The sequence below is a fragment of the Vidua chalybeata genome, chromosome 4 (assembly GCF_026979565.1).
Source record: "Vidua chalybeata isolate OUT-0048 chromosome 4, bVidCha1 merged haplotype, whole genome shotgun sequence".
Taxonomy (NCBI): domain Eukaryota; kingdom Metazoa; phylum Chordata; class Aves; order Passeriformes; family Viduidae; genus Vidua; species Vidua chalybeata.
In genome coordinates, this window is record NC_071533.1 from 62677640 (window position 1) to 62699390 (window position 21751).

The following is a 21751-nucleotide window of genomic DNA, read 5'->3' on the forward strand; positions in this document are numbered from 1 at the left end:
TGTTACAAGGGGGTCACAAGTGTGTGATAATTCCTCATTAATGCTTTGAACTGTCGTGCCTGTTAAAGCCTTTATGGATTTGTCTGTCATTGCACCAAGCCCTGCACAGGTCTGATGCAATAGGAGTTTCTGCCATGGAAAATGTACAAAGGCTGCATGTAAAGCTGTGTGGTGTCATCTTCCATTAAGAGAGGATGTTTATAAACGACTGTAATTGTATAGGGCAGTGGAAACAGCCAGCTGAACTGCAGAGGTGCTGGGAGGGAAAGTTGCTGTGGGGTGAGAGCAGAATGGAGGCAGCACTACAGGGCCTCACACTCATCATCACTAAGCTCTATATGATGTTATGTCAGGAATGCAAAGCTCAGCACTACCTGTGTTGCTGGCAGATCAGCAGCCACCAGCACAACTCTAAGTGGACCTTAGCTGCCCTTGAAAGAAGAATCACAGGAAGCGAAATCAGTAGTTCAGCTATTGGGAGCTCTACTTTTCTTCTACTTTTAAACTAATTATATTCTGATTCAATATTTATTGCTGGCACAATGCCTCAGACAGGTGGGGAACAGTATTGTTTCCTCTGGTGTTAGCAAAAGATTTGAGAGAACATACTTCAGGTTCCTACTCTGCTGCAGGTAGTCTTATCTAAAGTCAGGTCTAAATCCCAAAGGCATCCCTGATGCTGCCTCAGTGTTCTGGTACTCCATTTCACAGTAGTAAAATCTAGAGAAAAGCACCTCACTTCCTCAGGATAATGTGCATATGAAGACCCAAGGTTGTAAGAGGTTCAGTAATGCACAGTGTATTAGACCACTAATTTCTGCCATAATTAAGCTCAAGTAGTTTATTCTATTTTTGCATGTAATCACAGATCCCAGCTTATGGCACTGAATTTATGCAGGGTTATAAGGTCACGAGCTTAGAAGTTTTTAACTTTTGACTGAATAATAACAGATAACAGCGGGCTGGTAAATGCAAGTGAAGTTCAGAGCCTCAGATTGTAAAGAAGGGTTGAGAGCTGTGGAACAGACCTTGAGGCCAAATGAAAATAGCTGGGAGAGGGGAAAAAAAGGGATTTTAAGAGAAAAGTCAGAGAGATTTGGATTCACCTCTGTGGTGAATTGGATGCCAGGTGCCCACCAAAGCCACTCTATCACTCCCTTCCTCAGCTGGACAGGGAACAGAAAATATACCTAAAGGCTCATGGGTTGAGATAAAGACAGGGAGAGATTGGTCACTAATTAACATCAGAAGCAAAACAGACTTGACTTGAGGAAAATTATTTATATCTATTTTATTTATTATGAATTGAATAAGAGTAATGAGAAATCATAAAAACACTTTCCCCCATCTCTGCCTTCTTCCCAAGCTTAATTTTGCACCTGAATTCTATACCTGCTTCCCCAGTGTAGTGGAGAGGGACTGGGAATGGGGGCTGTGGTGAGTTCATCCCACATTATCTATGGTGCTCCTTCCACCTGAGTGGAACGGCTCCTCAGACCCTTGCCCTACTCCAGCATGGGAAGGAAAGGATGGAGATCTTGCTTCAGCCATGTGCTCCCTCCCTCTCTGTGTCCAGAGGTTGAGGACCCAGGAAATACTGAAGAAGGACAAACGTGTCTTTGACCCCCATTTTTTTGCCAGTGCCAGTGCAAACTGTGAGCTTGTCTCACACTGTCCAGCCCAGAGTTCCAGTAACTCTGGATTTCCTGGCTCTAACCTCCTCTGTCTCCAAGTCCTGCTTCTGCCCTGGCTCTTCTGCTGGCCTGTAAGAGAGATGGTAGTGGCAGGCAGCCACTTGCAGAAGCCATCTTTACAACCATGTATTTAGCTTTCTTAAACACTGTAACATCACAGCAGCTTAGAGAGGGATGGGTGGAGACAGCCCAACATTGCTGTCACAGCTACCACCCCAGCTTTGCCCCAGCTGCAGCATCGCCCTGGGTTGTCTGTCACAGACAAGGGACCAGAGAACCTTGGCACACAACCACCTGAGCTCTGCCTCAGTGGATGTGGACCTGGGGTTACAAATACATCACTTCTCCTGCAAACCTTTTCTTGTTTTTAAAGAAAAAATAAGATGGCCATCCAAGATACTCCTCAGAGCGCCAAAGCTTAGGGGACTTCTAGGTGCTCTCTGGGCCCCAAAGCTGGTCCTCACATAAACAACACTCAAAACATCTCCAAATCCATATGCTTTACAGAGCATATGAGGGAACCAGACCTGTGGCCTTAGTGGCACCACAAAATCCCCTTGCTGACTGTAATTTCCTATGGTTCACAAACCTGGCAGTAAGTGGTCTCACAGCTTTGTGTCTCCTCAGTTGATGGTACCACGGGATGCCAAATCAGCTGTCCCTTAATGACCTTCAGTTTTGTCAGGCAGATGAGCCCATGGCTCTCACAGTGGTGCTTTGTGCATGGAGGAGCATTAGGTTGAATGTTTCAACACCAGCCTCTCCCCTTTCATTTACTTAACAGTGTTTGTTACCTGCCTTATTAAAGTAATTACCTGAATGCTGCAGGGCAATGTATAAAGATCAGGAAGCAGAAAATGAGCTCTCAGCCAGAGCTCCTGCTCCCTGAAAGCCTGGCTTCATTCAGAGTGTTTTCTACCCCACTTTTATGAATTATTGTAATAAGTGGTCTGAGGGCTGAGACAGACAGACCTCAGGCTACATATGAAATATAGTTCAATTGTCTTGGTTCAAACAGAATTTGGAAGTCTATGCCAGTGGAGGCTGGCATACTCTTTAAGAAAATTAGTCTGGCTGTTTTTTAAAGGGAGAAAAAAAATCTTTGAAAGCCATGGAGACAGTGACTAATTGTAGTATAATTGAAGAAATGAGATTCGAGTTTAAAAAGGGTAGTGGCCGTTCTTCATACTCACGCAGAAATAATTTCCCTGTTTTCTAGTTGTGCTCTGAATTGTTCTTGTGAGATAGATACTTTAAAATTGATCTCATCTAACTTAAAAGCAAAAGGCCTGGTGAAAAAATAATTAAACTCTACAAAACTCACATACAAAAGTCAAAGGCCAGAGTGGCATAGATAGCATCTGCTATCATCTGGTGGAGCTGAACCAGAATATGCTCATTTTATGTCACTGAAATGTTATTAGGATAAAAATAGCAACATTGAAACTCCTGGTTTTTTTCCCAACATTCACTTCAGTAAGACACTGGCTCTGTGAGACAGCGCTGTTTTGGGGCTTATGCAGGTATCTGCTTAGCCAGTTGGCTGATCAGGATGAAGGCTGATCAGGAGCTCTCAAATAAAACTTCATTTTACTCTTGTCCACTGAATTGCAGAAGCAACTTAAAAATCTTATCAAGGCCTAAGATTGCTGTTTGAGAGCAGGGCTGATGCTGTGTCAGGCATGGCCTCTCTGGCTGGGCAGCAGGAGCTGGGGCAGCTGCAGCAGGCAGGGAGCTGATGGGATTTTGGGGCAGCAACCTCCTCAGAAGGGCTGGTGCTATGGACTTGGAAGGTGTGAGCTTGTTCCAGGGGCTCAACCACCCCATTTTTGGCAGAAACTCCCAAACTGTCCAATCCATGGGGCAGGCAGTGACTCTGACAGCCCCTTCCAAGCCCTCTGGGGTCTTCTCTTCAGAAGAGATGGGCTCAAAGGATGAACTTCCAGGGTTCAGGTGGAAGTGGCTGGTTCAGTCCAAAGCACTACTGGGATAAAGATCATGATCAGATCATCCCAGGGCACTGTACAAAGGCCATAAAACCAAATACTTTAATGCAGATAGCATTCTTCGGACACTGCCATGTTTCTTGTCAGGAAGCCTGGGGGCTGCTTTCTTCTCCCACTTCTGCATTGTGTGAGAGGGTGTGTGAGACTGCAAGAAGTCCTTTCCTTTTGGAATGCCCTTTATCTGCCTTTTTAATTTTTTTTTTCATGTCATGCCCTTCCTGGAAACTCTGTGTTTAATCTCCCCTATGATGTAAAAAAAACTTTCATTAGGCTTTTGGTGTGCAAAGTGCATTCATTCTGTGTTCCTTAGTTGATCAGTTGCTACATCCTATTTTTTAAGCTGCCTCTTTAAAATGCCAAAGTTGAAAGCTACAGAGTAGCATTTATCTCAATAGCTACAGAAGGGCATTTTAAGGAAACCCAAACACTAGAAGGACTAATTTAAAAACTATGGCATCTATAGGGAGGCAGTCTCCTGCTTAGGGCAGGAGCAGACAGGGCAATATCTTCTTAAATCATTCCAGGTAAAACTGTGTTTAGACATGTATTTTTCCTTGGCTTCCTTCCTCATTGATGGAACTGTAATGCATGCATGGTGCACCTTCACAGTGTTTTTCTCTGCTCCACTCCTGGGTTTGTAGATCCCCAAAGGTTATTTTTAACAATAGCAGATTAGGGACTGATCCAAAGAAAACAGGAATTACTATTGTTGAAACACAAATATGTAGGACTTTAGGGGCTTTATTCGGTTGGTTTGGTAGTTTTTTTCTTGTTCTGGATGTTTTTTCCCTGCACACTGTTAGTCACTAGCACTCTGGAGCCCTGGCTGCCTGGTTTTCTGACAGCTGAGTCAAAGCAGAGGGTGATAAGCAATCCTAAAGCAGCCCTAAATAGATGCTGCACTAAGTTCATCATAACAGGTATTTCTCATTTTTATAAAACCTGCAGATCTGCAGTGGTGAAGATGAGCAGCCTCTGCCCTCCTCAGGTTTTCCTTCCCCCAGCTGCAAGGAAAGGAACCTCAGCTCTCCGGGGGCACTGGCGTGAGTCTGGGCTTGCAGGGACCGGCCACCAGATGCCACTGTTATCCCTAAGAATGAACTAACACAGGAGCAGGTCTCAGAAATTACTCCTCAGAAACGGGGTGAAGGAGCCTCCTGCATGCCGGGTGCCTGAGCATCTCTTGGAGTCTGCTGCCCTCTCCCTTGGCTGCTGTTACTGAGGGGGGACTGTCAAAAACCCTTAAATTTGGTAACTTATTTGCCATAGCTCACTGCAGGCAAACTGTGGGCAATGCTGTGCTTTATACACATTAGTTTTCATTTATTTACAGATTAACCTGCACCTAAGGATAGCAAATGCATTTTCAACAAGGGATGAGAATTGCAAATTTATCCCCCTCTTCCAGTTTATCCATTCAAACTCAATCCTGCTGACTCAGAAATGAAATTAGATAGGGTGTTAGGTAAGTAATGATGAAATGCCACATGTTTTCCAGCCTAAAGTACTGCCATCATCATCTGAAAATGGCACTGTAATGAAATTCTTCTTCTGTCAAATGTTTTCTTTCCTTTTTTGTTCCAGTTTTTCCACAGTGAACAATGTGTATCATCCATTCCGTGGAGAAAACTGATTTTCTTCCCTAGTAACTTTTGGGCTGGAAGAGCCAAAGAGCTTCAACATTCTCTTTTTGACACAGTCTCTTCTCCATTGGGCTTCATCCTGCACAGGATCAAATCCCTTTGCAGTTGCATGGCTAGTCACAGCTATTTTTTTTTTCTCCTGGATTTCAGGTGGCCCCTGAGACAAAAGCAGTCATGAAGTGGTTGAGGTCTATCCCATTTGTGCTCTCTGCCAGCCTCCATGGGGGAGAGCTGGTTGTGACCTATCCTTATGACTATTCAAGGCATCCTATGGAAGAAAAAATGTTCTCCCCTACACCTGATGAGAAGGTAATATTATTTTTGCAGAGTTAGGATGTTGGTTCAGTTTGTAGAACTATGGAAACATTTAATAAATAACAAACTGTGATTAATTTAGATCATGTACATGTGTGTATGTGTATGCATGTATGTATTAAATGACATATTTATATACATAATGCAAGTCTATGTACATATATATAACATTATATCAGCTTATTTGGGTAGAGCTGATGCTAATCATTCCAAAGTCAAGTGCTCAATTCCCACAGAGGCCTTTCACTTAAGACTTGGTCTTGATGATCTTTGTGTGTTCCTTCCAACTCAGAATATGTGACTCTGATTTATTCACTTACTTAATGTACTTTAAAATACAGGATTGTTTACACTCTATCAGCTTGGTCTGGAAAGATTTACCTATGTTTTGTGAGGCCAAATTAGGTTTCATAAAGTACAGAAAATCCAGGTTTTAATTTTTAAAGGGAGTGGGCTGTGATACTTTTACCAGTGGTTTCCAGAAGAAAAGGAACATGCCTGACCAGCAGTTTTATTTTCCCATGGAATCCATAAGGAGTGGGGGGGGAAAAGATTTGTTGCCATATGGTGGCAGCCTTGTAACACTTATTCCAAACCAGATGAATGGGATTGGTTTCCCCTTCTTGTCCCTGGAAAGTTCCTCATTTGGGACTCACTGTAAATCTTCTGTGAAATTTTTTGCCATCTTTCCTATTTCCCTTTGGTTTCCTCAATCTAGTATTCATTGCCGACATGCCCACCAGGAGAACAGCTAGCTTTTCAGCCTTCTAGCGTGTGCTAAAAATGTCTGTGGCCTCCTAAGAAAAGTGGTTCTTTATATAAACAAAGAACAGTTGAAAATAGTTAGAAGTTGATCTTTGACTTGAAGCATCCTTTATCTTTGAGCATATCTCTAGGCTGACTTCTTCTGAAATGACAGTTCTCACTAACACATATTAAATATTTAAAGATATATGACTGTTAAATATTTTCTGTATCAGTCCATTTCTTCTGAGCTGTATAATGCCTGCTGACTATGTGTGTATGAAAATTATTTAGCAGTAAAATTAACCAGGCACTGCCCAGCAACAAGCCTGTGTAAGAAATATCTGGTGGGTACTAATGCAAGCTGCAGAACCTCTTGCTGAGGGCTGGGGGAAATCAGAAAATTGTGCTTTTACATCCCACTGCCTGGTCTAAGGTATCTTATGCATAGGTGGTGAAGGAATATTGCCATGTGTGCTTTATCAAGCAGTTCACCCCTGGAATGGAAGTACAGCAGTACTTCCATCATTTCCACTCCTGGACAGCACGTGTATTTTGAGTGAAAGGATGCAGCCACACAGACAAAGGGCTCCTTCCCTGTGTAGTGCACAGCTGGACAAACCCTAATGGCACTCCTGGCTTGCAATACAGTAAGACAGGAAACCCTATACAGGTGATTGCTGCATAGTCAGTGACTGCAAAGTCTGGGAATTTGGCTACAAATCTGGAAGTTTAGAACATGCAGGGCAGGGCTGGGGATGTCTTCAGTGGAAAACTGATTTTTCAAATGACTCAGCACAGGAACCTTAACAGCCCTGTCAGTATCACTTGAAATTTTTCACAGAAATATATAAAACCTGCACCAGTGAAGTGATCTGCATTTAAGTAATGTGATCTACAGCTGCTGCTGTCAGGAAAGCTGCATCCCAAAATACAGTAGTTTGGTTATCAGCCATACATTGGCCATACCATTGTTCTGAAAGCTGACCTGCTACATTTGCTCTGCAAGAGGAAACTTGCAGACCAGAGTGAAATACGGCAAAACAGATGATAGCCAGATATTAAAAAATCAAATTTTGAGAAATATATTCAAACCATGTTTCCACATTTGAAAATGCATCTGTGCTTCCGCCTCCCCATGTCCGTCATGGTGCATGCATGGAAGCACAAGGATCCTCTCCTCTGCTCCAAGACTCTGCAGATTTCAAGTCTCTTTTTGGCCTGCACCACAACCTGGGGCAGTACTGGCTGAGAGCAAGGAGTCTCAAGGCTGGACCATTGTCCTTACACTCACATTCTTGAATCTGGTTCAGCCTACCTAAAAACTTTCCCATATTTTGGGATTTGTGGAGATGGATGTTTTAACACTTTTTTTTTTTAACAAGAAACTGAATTGATGACTCTGCTCACCAGAGCAGAAAGGTCCACACCAAGTTCACTCCCCTTGGTGAGCTGAAACACTCCCTTCCCTCCCCCTGAAAAACCCAACCTGTGATGGTCAGTGGGGTAAAAGTGCTGGCTGAGGTAACAGCACTGACCTCACTTTACTGAATGAAACCTCACACTACCAAAGTCACAAAGATTCCTCTGTTTTTTCCCTTTTTGTTCCTCTATATTATACCTAAAAATCTAAGTTTCCATGAGGTCCGTGACTGGTCATACGTGGTCATACATTAGCTTCTAAGTGATAAAAAATGTATTGTTATCCAGGAACTTTTTTTATCCTCTTCTCACCACCACTGGCCTTCTTTCACTTGAACTATAGGCCAGGCAAAACCCTTATGCCTCTTGGTGACCAAGGAGGCTTGGTCACTGGGAATAGAACATCTGCAGATGTCTTTGTAAAAGATGAGGATCATACTCCTAACTGACATAGACACCTTCTAAACTTCATAACAATTACCTTCAGAACGTTCAGAACTGGGACCCAAATTCCTGTAGAAATTAAAGATATTGAGTCTGGCACCAAACTAGTGGCAGTAAAAGTTCTTCTTAACATATTTAATTAAGTTCTTCTTAACATATTTAATTAAGGTCTATTTCTTTTCAGCAAAAATTTGAAGGACACAGTTTTCTGGTCTGAGCAATATTTAGACACACAGAAACTTAAGGGAGTTGCAAAAGCATTTTTTGCAACTGAATTTTTAGTTTCTGGTCATCAGAAGTATTTTAGTAAAGTATCTTTACACTTACATTAAACTCTCTTTCTACCTTTCCTTGCTCACTTACCTGACCCCATAATTGGCTCAGCCATGTGATTATTAGAACCAATCATAAATATCAATCAATGTTGTGTGCTTGGTCATTTGGGTCTTTATCCTTGATGACAACACTAGGATAAAGCTTTAGGATCACTTCTAAAACTAGGATTTTAGCTGCCGAACTTCTTTCACACATTGTCTTAAGCGATATGGAATTAAACTCATGATGATGAATAGTTGCATCAAGTAGCATCTGATAACTGCTGTGATTTCAATGCTGAAATCTGAGACTCTTGCCTTAGCAGATGAGGTCCAAATAGACAAAAAGGAGGGGGAAGGATTTTTCTACAAGGTTGGAATAACCATTGGAGAAGAGGGCAGGAACATGATTCAAATAAATTGTTTCTTCAGATAACTGCTCTTTGTTCTGTCTTCACTACAAGTTCTGCCACTGTTCTTTTCTGCATGGTGACTGCTCTGCTCTTCATCAGTGTCAACACTCTTTGGAAATCAGTGGTGACATCCTACATCATCATGTCCTATCCTTCACTTTTTGGAATGGTTTCTGCCCCACACAGAAGGAGCTCTCTCTGAGATCAAACTGGCAGGTTTTCCTGTGTGAGTGATAAGTGCAAAGCAAATTGGCACTGACTATTTTAAACAGCATTCAGTGTGAAGATTTAGTTGGGCTGAAGGGTAAAAATTATCAAAAGCTAAACCAAAACCTAAAGGAGGCCTAAATTTCAACTTTAAAATCTGGGACTTGAAGTACAACCAAAAATGTCCTGTACTCCTGCCCCAGGTGGTAGATTGAGGCCAAGTATCAAAAAATCTACTGGTATTTAATATGTTTTCCCTGGATAAATATATTGGATTGCAAAGAAGAACCCTAGTGAAGAAGACAAACCAAAATTTCTTAGCGACAAACAAAACTTCCTTTTAGAGCAGTTCATCACCTCCTTCAGTCTTGAGGACACAGGGTGGCTCGCTGTCTGGACTCACAACAGCAATAGTTAATAACAATGGCAAAGTTTTCAGTTTGTAAAAGCAAACATATTCCAATCATGTCTGTTACAGGTGTTCAAAATGCTGGCTAAAGCCTATGCAGATGCACATCCTGTCATCTCGGACCGGTCCGAACTTCGCTGTGGTGGGAATTTTGTGAAACGTGGAGGTATTATTAATGGTGCTGAGTGGTACAGCTTCACTGGAGGTAAAACCACTTTACCATCATATCAAGTGAGGTAAAACCTCTATGTGACCTTTATAAGACACCAGGGTTTGAATAAAATGATTTTATTCATTTCAGTTTGGTTAAGGTCATACCCATGCAAAACATAATTTGTAGGGGATTTAAGTAGTAAAATCTATGTTGGTAATGTTTTTATGCAGATAACATGGGATGCATTCAACCCCAATGGGACTTGAGGAAAATTAACAAGTTATGCAAGGGTCAAATTTGTTATATCTTATAATATTTTCATTTTCAAATCTGACATGTAGAAATAAATGCTTAATGCTATGCTCTCATTCCTTAACCTTATGAGTCTGAATCCATCTTGTAGACAATGCATGTGCTTTCTCATCTGTTTAAATAAATTCTTTTTTTTCAGGGAGAACTACAACAGAGACAAACATCCAATTCATTTGTGCTTCTGCTGTTAATTTGATTTCCCCAATAATAGTATTTTGTTTTCTTTAGAATTCCTGCAATACTGGCATGGATAAAATATCAGTGTTCATAAATTTTCAACAGTGCTTCAGTTGTGTTTTCCAACAGGACTCAGCTGGATCCCCAAATAATTATGTTGAAACTACACATTTGGAATGCTTTGGGGAATGCATGAGAATTAGGTTTAGATCTCTTTGGCTTACATTGTTCCTTAAATTGTATCCAATGTCTTTTGTACAGAAACAGTTTTGAACATAACAATGGCAAAAGGTCTTTTCTGTTCTGGTGACCCTTGGCAATCACCTCTGATACAACTACTGTGATTAACCAATCTTTATTTCTCTATTGCTACTTCTTGGCCAGGTGAATAATAATGTAAAATTATGCACTTTTGCTTGAAAGAAGTGTCTTTGTCATTAGTTAATTTATAGTTGAAACAAGTTGTAGAATTCTGAATTTGTTGAACACTTTTTATATATTAGCAAGCACTTTTTACAGTGTAATAACCCACACCCATGGGGACAGCATTCAGCTGACTGCAGCAGCAAAGCTCCAGTTAAAAGCTACGTGGCTATTTATGAGCTCTCCTCTTTCTTTTTAAACCTGTAGGTATGGCAGATTTTAATTACCTTCACACAAATTGCTTTGAAGTTACTGTGGAGGTAGGATGTGAAAAGTTTCCTTTGGAGGAAGAACTGTTTACAATCTGGCATGAAAACAAAGGTGCCCTTCTGAATTACATGGAAATGGTACTGCTCTCCCTTTAGAAACCTTTTTGCTTTCTGTTTTTCTTTTTCATTCATTGTTAAAATTAATTTCTTTGCTGTTTTCCTGGTTAGCTCTTGAGATGATGCTGAATCAAACACCACACGCCTCCAGGGGCCCCAGTGCCTCAGTTTATCTAGCAGGAGACACAGGTGGTATTTTGTTTATGCTGCAGAAGGGATTGAGATTGAGGACTGCAAAGGCCTTGAAAATAGTGAGAAAGAGGATTATCTGTGAATACTTTGGGCAGCATTATTAATCAACTGTCCAAAATTTAACACTAGAGAAAACCTTGATATTCAGAAAAGTATGAATCAACCTTCCTCTTGAAGACTAAAGCAACAAGATCTGCTCTCCAGAGAGCTTCCTGAAATTTTCCTTTCTGTATTCCATGTTTGTGTCCCAAACCCTACTGTCCCACAGCAAGAAATTTAGATTCAGCTAAAATCTTGCTAGAAATGCCATTTACACACTTGATTTCTTTATGAAAGTAGTTATTAAGTACCTGAAGACAAATCTTCTAAAGGAAGAACTGTGTGTCTCTGAGCATTAAAACATGCCACTTAAATGACATTTTTAATAATAAGTTTAAGTTCAGCAAAAACAAATACCTCACTGACAATAAGTAAATGAGCACAGAAACAGAAGTTGCTCATCTTTCTCTCAGCCATTAGTAGATTAGCTTTCTGTCATGCCTTATTTTGATAGAGCATGCAGTAATTTAAAATTGTTAGGAGTGTTTTTATGGCCTTTCTAAGCAACCTCTTGCTACTTGTGGTAAGTATGATCATTCAATAAAGTCTACAGTACAGACCACCAAACTCATTTCGTTTTACAGCTGTCTGATGAAAATGAGTTTTAGTGAATCCAAATGGAGCTGGGTTAAATCCATATATATTACAATTGAAGTCTTCAAGATGTAAAGATTTTATAGTGTGAGATACTGTAGAAGTCTGTGCTGGAAAAGCTTTTTGAGTAAACGCAGAACAGTAAGCAAAACAACTTTACAGATAAGGATGACTGAATTACCCATGATAAGGATTAAGTCTGCCATAACCAATTCAAACTTTTCTTATTCTGATATATACCAGGCTGTTTGGTGTGTGTACAAATATACTTGGCTCAACACACAGAAGTAGAATTCATTTTCCTAAACGCTGATCTCTTCTCCCCATCAGAAGCAATATCAAAACACCCTGCCAAACTCATGTGATACCAATTTGAGGAAAAATGAAAACTAGTACATTTACTAAAGCAAACCAAAGCAGGATTGAGAAAGAAATTTCAGTTTTGTCATTTTTATCCTGTCATGTTGTAATTGCAAAATTAGTATTGAAGCTGGATGAGGTCATACTACTTTGAGTATGTCTACACTGTAAATTGAATTTGAGTCTGAGATGACTCTTCTGACCATATTTACTCTCTATCCATATGATAAATCCCCAAGTTCATGCTGCAAAGCAAATTGCAGTGCTTCACTATAAGGGATAGTTTTCAAATCCTTATATTGAGTTGCTCCTAAACTTTCCAATGAATAGCTTAACTCAGTATGGAACAGCTGCTTAACAAGAGCAGTGACAACACAGTCTCACCTTAAATTAAAAACTGCTTTCACTAGACCAGACTTTTTTTTCAAACTTTGTATTATCAAGTACTGTAAAGTTGGATAATTTAATGGTTATTTTAAAACATCTTTATATTCCAACAGAAAATGTGTTTTTCCTATTATTTTGATGCTTTGTGTTTTTTTTTCTAGTCTTCTCTTGTGACAAGGGTACTGGGAAAGGGAAAGTGAGTGGAAGAGAAAAGAGGAGGTGGGGAAGTAAAGAACAACTCAAGTTGGTCATAGCTGTTCAGAGAAAAAATCAAAATGGAATTATTTTTCATTTAAAAAGGTCATATACATTTCCTGATATAAAATATTTTAAAATTAGAACACTGTAAAAAGAGAACCTTAAGAGGCTTAATGTTTAAATACTTTAAACTTTTTTTCTGCTTTGTTTTATTTTATTGAACTTCCAGTATAGCTGTTTATGCACCTCCTTGTATGAAAAAATTCACATTGCTCTTTAGTTTGTCACCAAGCACATTTCTCAACAGCTCTGTTCTGTGCTTGTAGAGAAGGGGAAATGGCTGTCACACACACTGCTGTCATGACATTCTGACAAGCAGTGAAGTGTAGGCAGCAGAGTGATGATGAGTCACAAGTACCTGAAATGATGCCTTTTCATTGTGTTCAGAGCATCAGATTGGTTTTGAAAGCCTTAACTTTTCATTTCTTTGTAGTTCTGTGTCTAGGGCAGACATTCAGAAACAGTCCTTAAATGCTGTAGTCAGACCATGAGGTGCCAGTGATAGGTGCAGAGAAGGGTCTCTCAATGCAGAGCTACATACCTATCCCAAAAAAGCTCTGGTTCCATTTTCCCTTTCCCTCAGTCCCCTTGGACCTCCCTAATTAGGCAATGTGATCTGAAGGGGCATTATCTCCTGAGAGCCTCTAAATGGGTTGAACTTTTTGACAATTATTTCCTCTCTACAAAGGTTTCCTTGTGATAAGGAGGTGGTATTGTAGTGACTCCCATCTAACTCTGCTTTGCTTTGCCAGGTTCATCGGGGGATAAAAGGAATTGTGTCTGATAAGTTTGGCAACCCAATAAAAAATGCTCGTATTTCAGTCAGGGGCATTCAGCATGATGTCACTACAGGTAATATTTTTAGTTTGGGATTTTTCCTGGGGCAGAGAAAGTACTGAGAGCTTAACCTGCAAAAGTATTGTCATGTTTGGTAGAAATGACACCGTAATGAAAAACTGAAGGCTTGGGTGGGGGTTCCCTTCTAGAATAACAAGAGAAAGACATGTTAAGCTGACTGCTAAGTCTGTCCTGTCTCTGGGATGGTGGAGTTGATGTGAAAAATTTCACCTGGAACAGTGCTGTTCACCAAAGCCAGAGTTTAGGGGAATATGGCAACTGCTCTGCTCAGAGGCTGTAACTCAGCATGTGGAGATGTGGAGCCTTGATGGAATAAATTAGTTGAGCTATTGTAAGCATGTTGTAAGTAGCACAGTAGGATCCCCTCTGATTTTCACAACTAGAATAATTGCAGAAATTGAAGGATCCACAGCCTTTCCTGTTCATGTGGAAACACATAAATATGTGCAATTTTTGGACAATTATTATTAGAATATTGAATTATGTCCACTTTATTCCTGTCACCAACTGATAAACACATATTGGGGCATATACAACTGTTACTTTTCACAGTCATAAAGTTCTGAGCTCTTAGGCTGTCACTGAAATCAATGCTTTCTTTTTATTATTGATTTCAGTGAGAACAGGGTAGGCCATAGAAGTGCAAAACAGAAGATATGAATGGTTACATTTTGGTCTAATGAGCATTGTTGAATCAATTTAGAAAGCCAAAATGGCTTATAATGTAGTGGATGTTTTCCAGCTTTCAAAAATACTAGCAGTAGAGGGGACACAATAGTGGAGATGATGCAGATTATTGAGGGTGGTGGGAGACTGGCATGAATTAGGGTCTTTTTCAAACTTCTTCCCAGACAATGGCTTCCCATTGGCAGTGGATCTTTAAAGGATTAAGAATTAAATAAAAATATGTTTACACTGCAGGAAAGAGCGTATTTGCTCTGAGTTAGGTGGAGTTAAAAATGTCATATGGTTAAAAAGTTTTTTTTATTTTAGTGTTAAAAAGAACTAAGAAATTCCATAAGAAAATAGTATTAATACAACACTAACTGAGCTAAGAGACTTGCCATTCAAAATAAAGGAAATATAAAATGAGGAATAAATTTTTCAGTTTTAAAGCTCCCTGCTTTTGCCTGCAGGGTCTAACCTTCAGCTGGAGGAAATTTACACCCATTTTACACTAATGGCAATTTATACCAGCTGCAGCTCCAACTCCATAGTCTTACATGTGAGAATGTCTGCAAAGGAATTGAATGTAATTCAATAAAAAGAGGGATTTCTTAGTTCCTCGGGCATTCTAAATATATATATATATGTATATATATTGCAGCCTGGATTCTGATTTCATTTTCTTAAGTTTTGCATAGTTTTAAATTAATTTCTTTGGGAGTTATTCCTTGTACCCTTGGGAAAAGCAGCATGAAGGAAAGCATCTCTTCCCTATGATACAGGAACAGCAGGTACTGACACTTTGTATGTGAATTTTACCCCATTAGCTCCCAAGGCCAGGTTTTCACAGGCAAAGTCTCTTTTTATCGTCTAAACTTTGCCTTCAAACATTTTCCAAAATCTGAGCTGCTTCCATGGCCCGCCCCTTAGCTGCTTGTGCCATCTGTGTGCCCACGGGTGTGTGTGCAGCTACAGGGGCTGTGAGGCGAAAAGCTGAGCTCAGTTTTGTTGTGCCTGTCCCTTTCCCAAGCTGCCGATGGCGACTACTGGCGGCTCCTGCCTCCAGGGACGTTCATCATCAGCGCCCAGGCACCGGGCTACAGCCGCGTGATGAAGAGGGTCACCATCCCCGCCAGGATGAAGCAGGCTGGGCGAGTGGATTTCGTGCTGCGGCCCGCGGAGGCCTGGCCCAGCAAGCTCCTCCGGCGCTCCATGGAGGACGCCTACGACCCTTACGACCCACTGGAACTTTTTGACCCTCACGCCCAGCACGGGCAGCCCGAGGCTCGAGGAGGGTCCGCAGCAGGCAGGGAGAAGCCCTGGTGGTGGTCGTACTTCAGCTCTCTAGACCTGCACAAACCTCTGTGGCTGCTCAAGCAGCGCTGAGGGACATCACCACGCTCTGCTCGCCTCGCTCCGGTGCCCTTCCAGACACCCCCACTGCTCTTGGCAATATTTAAATGTTTCATTTGAAAATATAATATTAATTCAAGCATGCTTGCTTCTTTTGTTTTCTCTTCACACACAACTGAGTATATTCAAGTGGGCTTTTAAGTATTAAAAACAACGGTGCACATCCATTCAAAGGCCAGATTTTATGCAGTTTTTTTCTTGGTAATGCTCTGTACTTCTGCCCATGTAGTTAATCATCACATTCATTATTTATTAGGTTCTAAGTACCTGCAGGAAAATATTCCTGATCCTTTAATGCATTTTTGTACATGTTTTAATACATTAATGATAACATACTAAAAACAACATTCAGAAATGCTCAGAAAACTCTTTTATTTTCCCTTTTTACATTAGCATATTAAGTTCATTACCTCTTCTAATAACAGCTCAAAATGTAGGTTCTTTTTTTTAATTTTAAATGTTTTTATAAATTTAAAAATAAGCTTTTAATGTATTTGGCAAAATACTGGAAAATGCCTTTACTGCTGGAAATACACACCTATAAATGTGTGTAGACATAGAAAAATACATGAGATAATTCATGAGGAATTTAGGTTAAAAAGTGACATATTACACTGAAGTTTTTAACATCATGCACTGTTCTGAGCCTATGTACATGTTAATGAAACTTGTAGACATCAAAGAAATCAAACTTCTTTTCAAGATACTTGAGTAAAGCTTAGTGAATAGTGGTCTTGCAAGGTGCTGTCCTTTCTCAAATATCAGATGCAATGTATTTTTTAAGGTGATATATATAAAAAAAAAAGTCCTTGATTTTGATGAAACACATAGACCCACACCTCCTTTTAGCCTGAACTGTTAATGAACTCCCTATACAGACTGTATTTCCCCCTCTAAATGCCACAGTGCGTGAACAGTGTGATTGTTGGAGCTGATGTACTTTCTACAGGAGCTGCTGGATTAGCTGTGTGGATTGCCCTATGAATTCTAAAAACCTTTTTGCTCATCTTCGGTAAAGCAGCCCCATTGCATGAACCCCACAGTCCACATGCACATATCTCATACTGTAGCTTCCTAGGAAGACCCAAGAGATGAATGATCTTAATTCTGCAACCAGATGCTGCACATGGCTAAGTACTTTATTCCCAGTTGTAATCTGATTGAAGTTAGGAGTCTGTTATTCATGTGCTTGGATGTCTGCAGGACTGGAGACTATGTTAAAATGAAAGAAAATTATTTCAGAGCATTAACAAAAAGTAATTATATGGGAGTGAATGTATTGCATGCACATGGATAAGTGTTCCTTGCCCAGGCTTGCCAAGTTAAAGGAACTCTGAACTCTAAATATGCCAAAGAAAATTGAGCAGGAGATACACCTCCAGACTTTATTTCCAGTAATAGGTATTATTACTGTTTTTTTTGGTCATTTTTTTCAAAGCCAGCTTCCTGTGAAAACAGTGGTAAAGCTAACAAAATCAGAACAATATGGTAAATTGGTAAGTATTAGCTGCACTTATTAAGCACATAATGTATTGCATGCTTAGAAAGATGTTTTCTCTAAGTACTTCCTAGATTTTCACAGACCTATTTAGAAATTTTTTCAAGTGATCACAGTAAACCCAAGCCTGCTGAAATGCAAAACAGAATGACTGTGCAGAAAATCCACTTCTTTCCTGCAGGCCTGAGTTGAAAAAGTAGACAAGAGTCAAGACTTGGGAAATATGATTTCTGAGTAGATTGTAAAGACATTTTATGCTTGAGACAGTTTGAAAAAGTAGTTTGCTGTACTATTATACCACTTATGGTATAGTAGTGAAAATGGTATGAGAGAGCAAGAATAGCCTTTCTCCCCAGCTCAGTCATAAAAAGAGGTGTCCAGCAGAGAAAAGTTAAGATCAGAACCTTCTGCAGGTTCACACTCAAGAGCCTGTATAGAAGGGATGTATTAAACTGCATTGAAGTAACTGTGAGGCTCTTGGGAAAATGTGTGCTTCAGTCTTCTGGAGCTATTTAATCTTTTACATAAGAGGAATTCCTCAGTTTTCAGTTCCCTTGGAGGTGGAAAAAACTGGTAGAATGACTAAGTAGTTCCAAAAAATCCATTTTACTTTAGATGAGATTTAAGACATATTAATTGGTGCTTTCAGAAAGAAAAGAAAAGAAGCAAAGGAAAGAAAGAGGAAGAAAAAGAAAGAAAGAAGGAAAGAAAGAAAAGGAAAGAAGAAAGGAAAGAAGGGAAAGAAAGAAAAGGAAAGAAAGAATTGGTCAAAGCCAGCCAAGCAACAATGTAATCAAAATTAGTATCACCATTCTATTTTTATTTGAGATTAATATAGACTTAGTTCTATATATATATGTGAGAGAAAATATTGGCTTGGATGTGTATCCTGAACTTGATTACATAAATCTTCTCCAATGTTTATTTAAATCAAGCAATGTGTGTTTAATGTCAGACAGTTTTGCTAAAAAAAAGAATAAAATAAAAGACATAACCCAAAATAACCCACTTGATGACTATAATACGGTTCAAAGGATTTTTAAGTGGTGATGAAATTTAAGCAGCTGTAGGCAACTCTGTAACTAATATGTGGAAATGAACACAGTGATCAGCTCCCTCATGCACCTCTGTAAGAGGCTCATATACAGAGTTTAATGGAACATAAATTTAGGAGAATATTAAATTCTTTTTAAATAGAAAGAGGGATTAAAATGCTTTAATGAAACATGCCCTCCTACAAGTGAAGTGAAAGTAACATAGAAAAGAAGTGAGAAATAACCAAAGTTGTCTGGCAGTCTCCGTCATACTTGAACCCTGCCTTGGAGACTGGGCTTGGCCTTTTTCCAGTGCTACTTTGGATCGTGACAGGTTCAGCAGCCAGACAGTGCTGTCAGAAATTATAGTGTGTGTTCATCAGACTCCCTCTCCTTTTAAGTCAGAGTCTACATAATTTTTTTCAATTACCTTCCAACCACATATTGAACAGTATTGATGTATGTTTTTGCAACATCCTCCTTAATAATTAATTTCCCAGTCTCCATATTTATTTCAGAGGAATCTTCCCTACCATGGAGCCAAACTTTTCTGCACAATCACACTAATAAATGTTTTGACCTGCCAACTGTCCAGACCTCATTGCTCTGCCAGCAATGAATCTTCCCAAGTCAAAGCATGCAAATCTAGCTAACAGCATTACAAGCATAAAGAGCAAAGAGAAAGCTCTGCATATGTCATGTGTGCAATTTCTCTTTCACTCACATGCCAGAAAAAAAAAACAAGAACACATAAAAAAAATATCAGCAGTTAAATCACAAGCTGTGTTCATGAATTATACAAGATTTGGGTCTGTTTGTCCCGTTCATAAAAACTTTTGAGATCAAAAATAGCAATAATAAACAAAGGCATAAAATTTGCAGCTGTTTACATCTTTGTCTCCTGTAAGAAAATTGTCTTCCGGTCTTGGGCCTCCCACATACAGGAAGGAGCACCTTTGTTTTCCTAAGGACAGGGAAGAAGAGAAAGGTGTCCTAAGCAAACTGCTGAAAACCGAACTTTTAAGTGTCAAAACCACTGAGTAACAGAAGCTCTTCCTGCTATCATTTTTCACAATGTTTATGAAGTTTTTCTCCCTTTCATGCCTTGGTTCAGCAGCTAAAGGGAAGCACTCCAAAACAATATTGCAGTCTGTTCTGAAGTACTGTGAACCAGCTGTCGATCAGAGTTTGCCAAACCAGTGCCATTTCTTCATGTCCATCACTCCAGTATTGCACTGCAATCCAAAAACAAGCCAGAGATGTCTTTAGTGGTTACAAAAGCATCCATCAAAATGAGACAGGTCTGTGTGTCTCTGAGGTGATGCTTGCAGACAGGCTGGGAGATCTTTGTCATGGGTGGGCATTCACCCTACAGCAGTGGAGCACTGGAGATTCAGTGCTTTAGGAGAAGAGGAGCAACAGGGATTGGAGCTGTTTGAGTGCCTTGGATGGAAATGTGAGCTGAAGCTGATACACCTCTTTACAAAGCTCCTGTCAGAGGTACTCTCATGCTGTTTTCCTTCACTGTAAGATGTGCCTTTTGAAGCTTCCACAGAGTAAAAGGAGTGGATGGGGAAGTTGCACTATACATCCCCTGCTGTCTTTGTCTTCACAGCATTTGGAGGAGAGATCCCCTTTGACATTTGTCTTTTCTGACATCATGCAGTCTCAAATTGTGCAGGCAAAGGGCTTCTTATTGACCTCCTTGGTGAGGCAGCCAGACCTCTGTGAGGAGGTGCTCTGCCTCCAGCCATCCCCTCATGCTTAGGGGACACCAGAAGGACTTCCTTGTGGTGGCTCTTTAATGACCTTTTTGATCCTGGGTCCAGGTCTGCTTACATCAGTGTGAGAGCCTGGAAAAAGGGGTGGGGTAGGGATGGTTTTCTTAGCTGGGTATTCTTTCTCACTGTGTTACTCTGTTTTTGATAAACAATAAAAATTTCACCAAGTCAAGTCTGCTTTGCCTACAGCAATAAGTGGAGTTTGAATTTCCCTAATCATCAGGGTTTTCAATAAAAGGATATTGTAATGATGAGGACAAAATTTTTTTACCTATTTCATAAGCAGGTGTGAGATATCTCCTAAGGATCTGCTGGCAGTCCTATCAGCAAAAACTGCTGAAAAAGATAAGAGATTGTTTTGCAGGGAGGGGATGACATAACTTTATAAAGTAAATCCATCTAATGAGGATTATCAGACATGAATAGTTGTATTATGGATTTATTATCCCTTCTCATCAGCCTTTCTTACAAGCACCAAGTTGGCACAGACTTGTTACCCAGGCTGGCTCACGCTGACCATAAGAAGTCTGGGCAGGTCATCAGGAGATAGGGACATGGGGGTCTTTTGAGGGCAGGAAGGTGCTGAGGACTTTTACTGGCACAGCTGCCACCCAAGGGAAGAGATAAAACTAGCCCAAGTACTAACATCACTATTTCCCTGGGGAAAGAAGAAAATAATGCACTTCTGAGATGATATGACTGTGTTCACAGGTAAATTCCTGCTGGACTAACTGCAAATTTCTCCTTTGGCTGAGACAGTCAGAGCAGCAGAGAGGAATGCAGAAAATTCTGGTCTGGATCAGACCAGTGGCCACCTCCACGTAGTGCTGGTGCATCACAAGTTCTTTTTGGGAAGCAGAATAAAGCCAGTGGTTATGTCTATCAACAAATGAAATAACCTCTTGCCAGGGTTTAGTTCTGCAATGTTGTCATGTCCTGTACCAGGGCTAGGGTAGTGCTGAGGGAGGTCCCCATGTGTCTCTGCATCCCTGTGCCCATGGTGCAATTTCTACTAGGTCTTTAAGACATGCCATGATCCTTTATTAACGCACAATTTACTCTTTTTTATCACTTATGCAGACAATCCTCTAAATGAACTCTATATTGGAAAAGGGGTTTTGTATTTGTGAAACTTGAAGTGTCACCGACCCGGACTCCAAAAATTAGAATGTTTGTTTAGAACATCTCTTAATTTATACACACTCACTTGTGTAAAAATTCAAATATACACACACATATGCATGTGCACTTACATGGAGGCATATATTTATAGAGTGTGCATATAAACAATAACGGATTATAAGTTATGATGTCATATACTACTTATTATTTTGCATTGCAATCAGAAAGATATTCAAGCCATTAAGAATAAAAAAGTAATATTGTCTTTATTTAATTTGGTTATTATTTCTGAAGACTTAATGAATTGTTTCAAATCAAATAATGTCTTCAAAATTCATCTTTAAAAGCAGATGAGTCACAAAACCTAAGGTATTTTTCTTCATTAATTTTTAATCAGCTAAACTGAACCAAACATTGATGTCACCAAAATATGAATATGTAAGTTTTCTGCCAAAAAATAGCACTAGTATATTAATGCAAGTGATT

The 21751-nt window shown here is 40.0% G+C and overlaps 1 protein-coding gene across 2 annotated transcripts in view; it reads left to right on the forward strand.

The window, feature by feature from the left end:
• The window catches only part of CPZ (carboxypeptidase Z), a 34805-nt gene extending 18893 nt beyond the window's left edge, over positions 1–15912 (forward strand). For both annotated transcript variants that reach the window (XM_053941377.1, XM_053941378.1), the window contains exons 7-11: positions 5494–5652; positions 9681–9816; positions 10885–11024; positions 13646–13745; positions 15448–15912. In XM_053941377.1, the coding sequence (XP_053797352.1) occupies positions 5494–5652; positions 9681–9816; positions 10885–11024; positions 13646–13745; positions 15448–15803 (891 nt within the window). In that variant the 3' untranslated portion in view covers positions 15804–15912. The remainder of the gene's footprint in view (positions 1–5493; positions 5653–9680; positions 9817–10884; positions 11025–13645; positions 13746–15447) is intronic.
• Positions 15913–21751: the final 5839 nt, after the last annotated feature.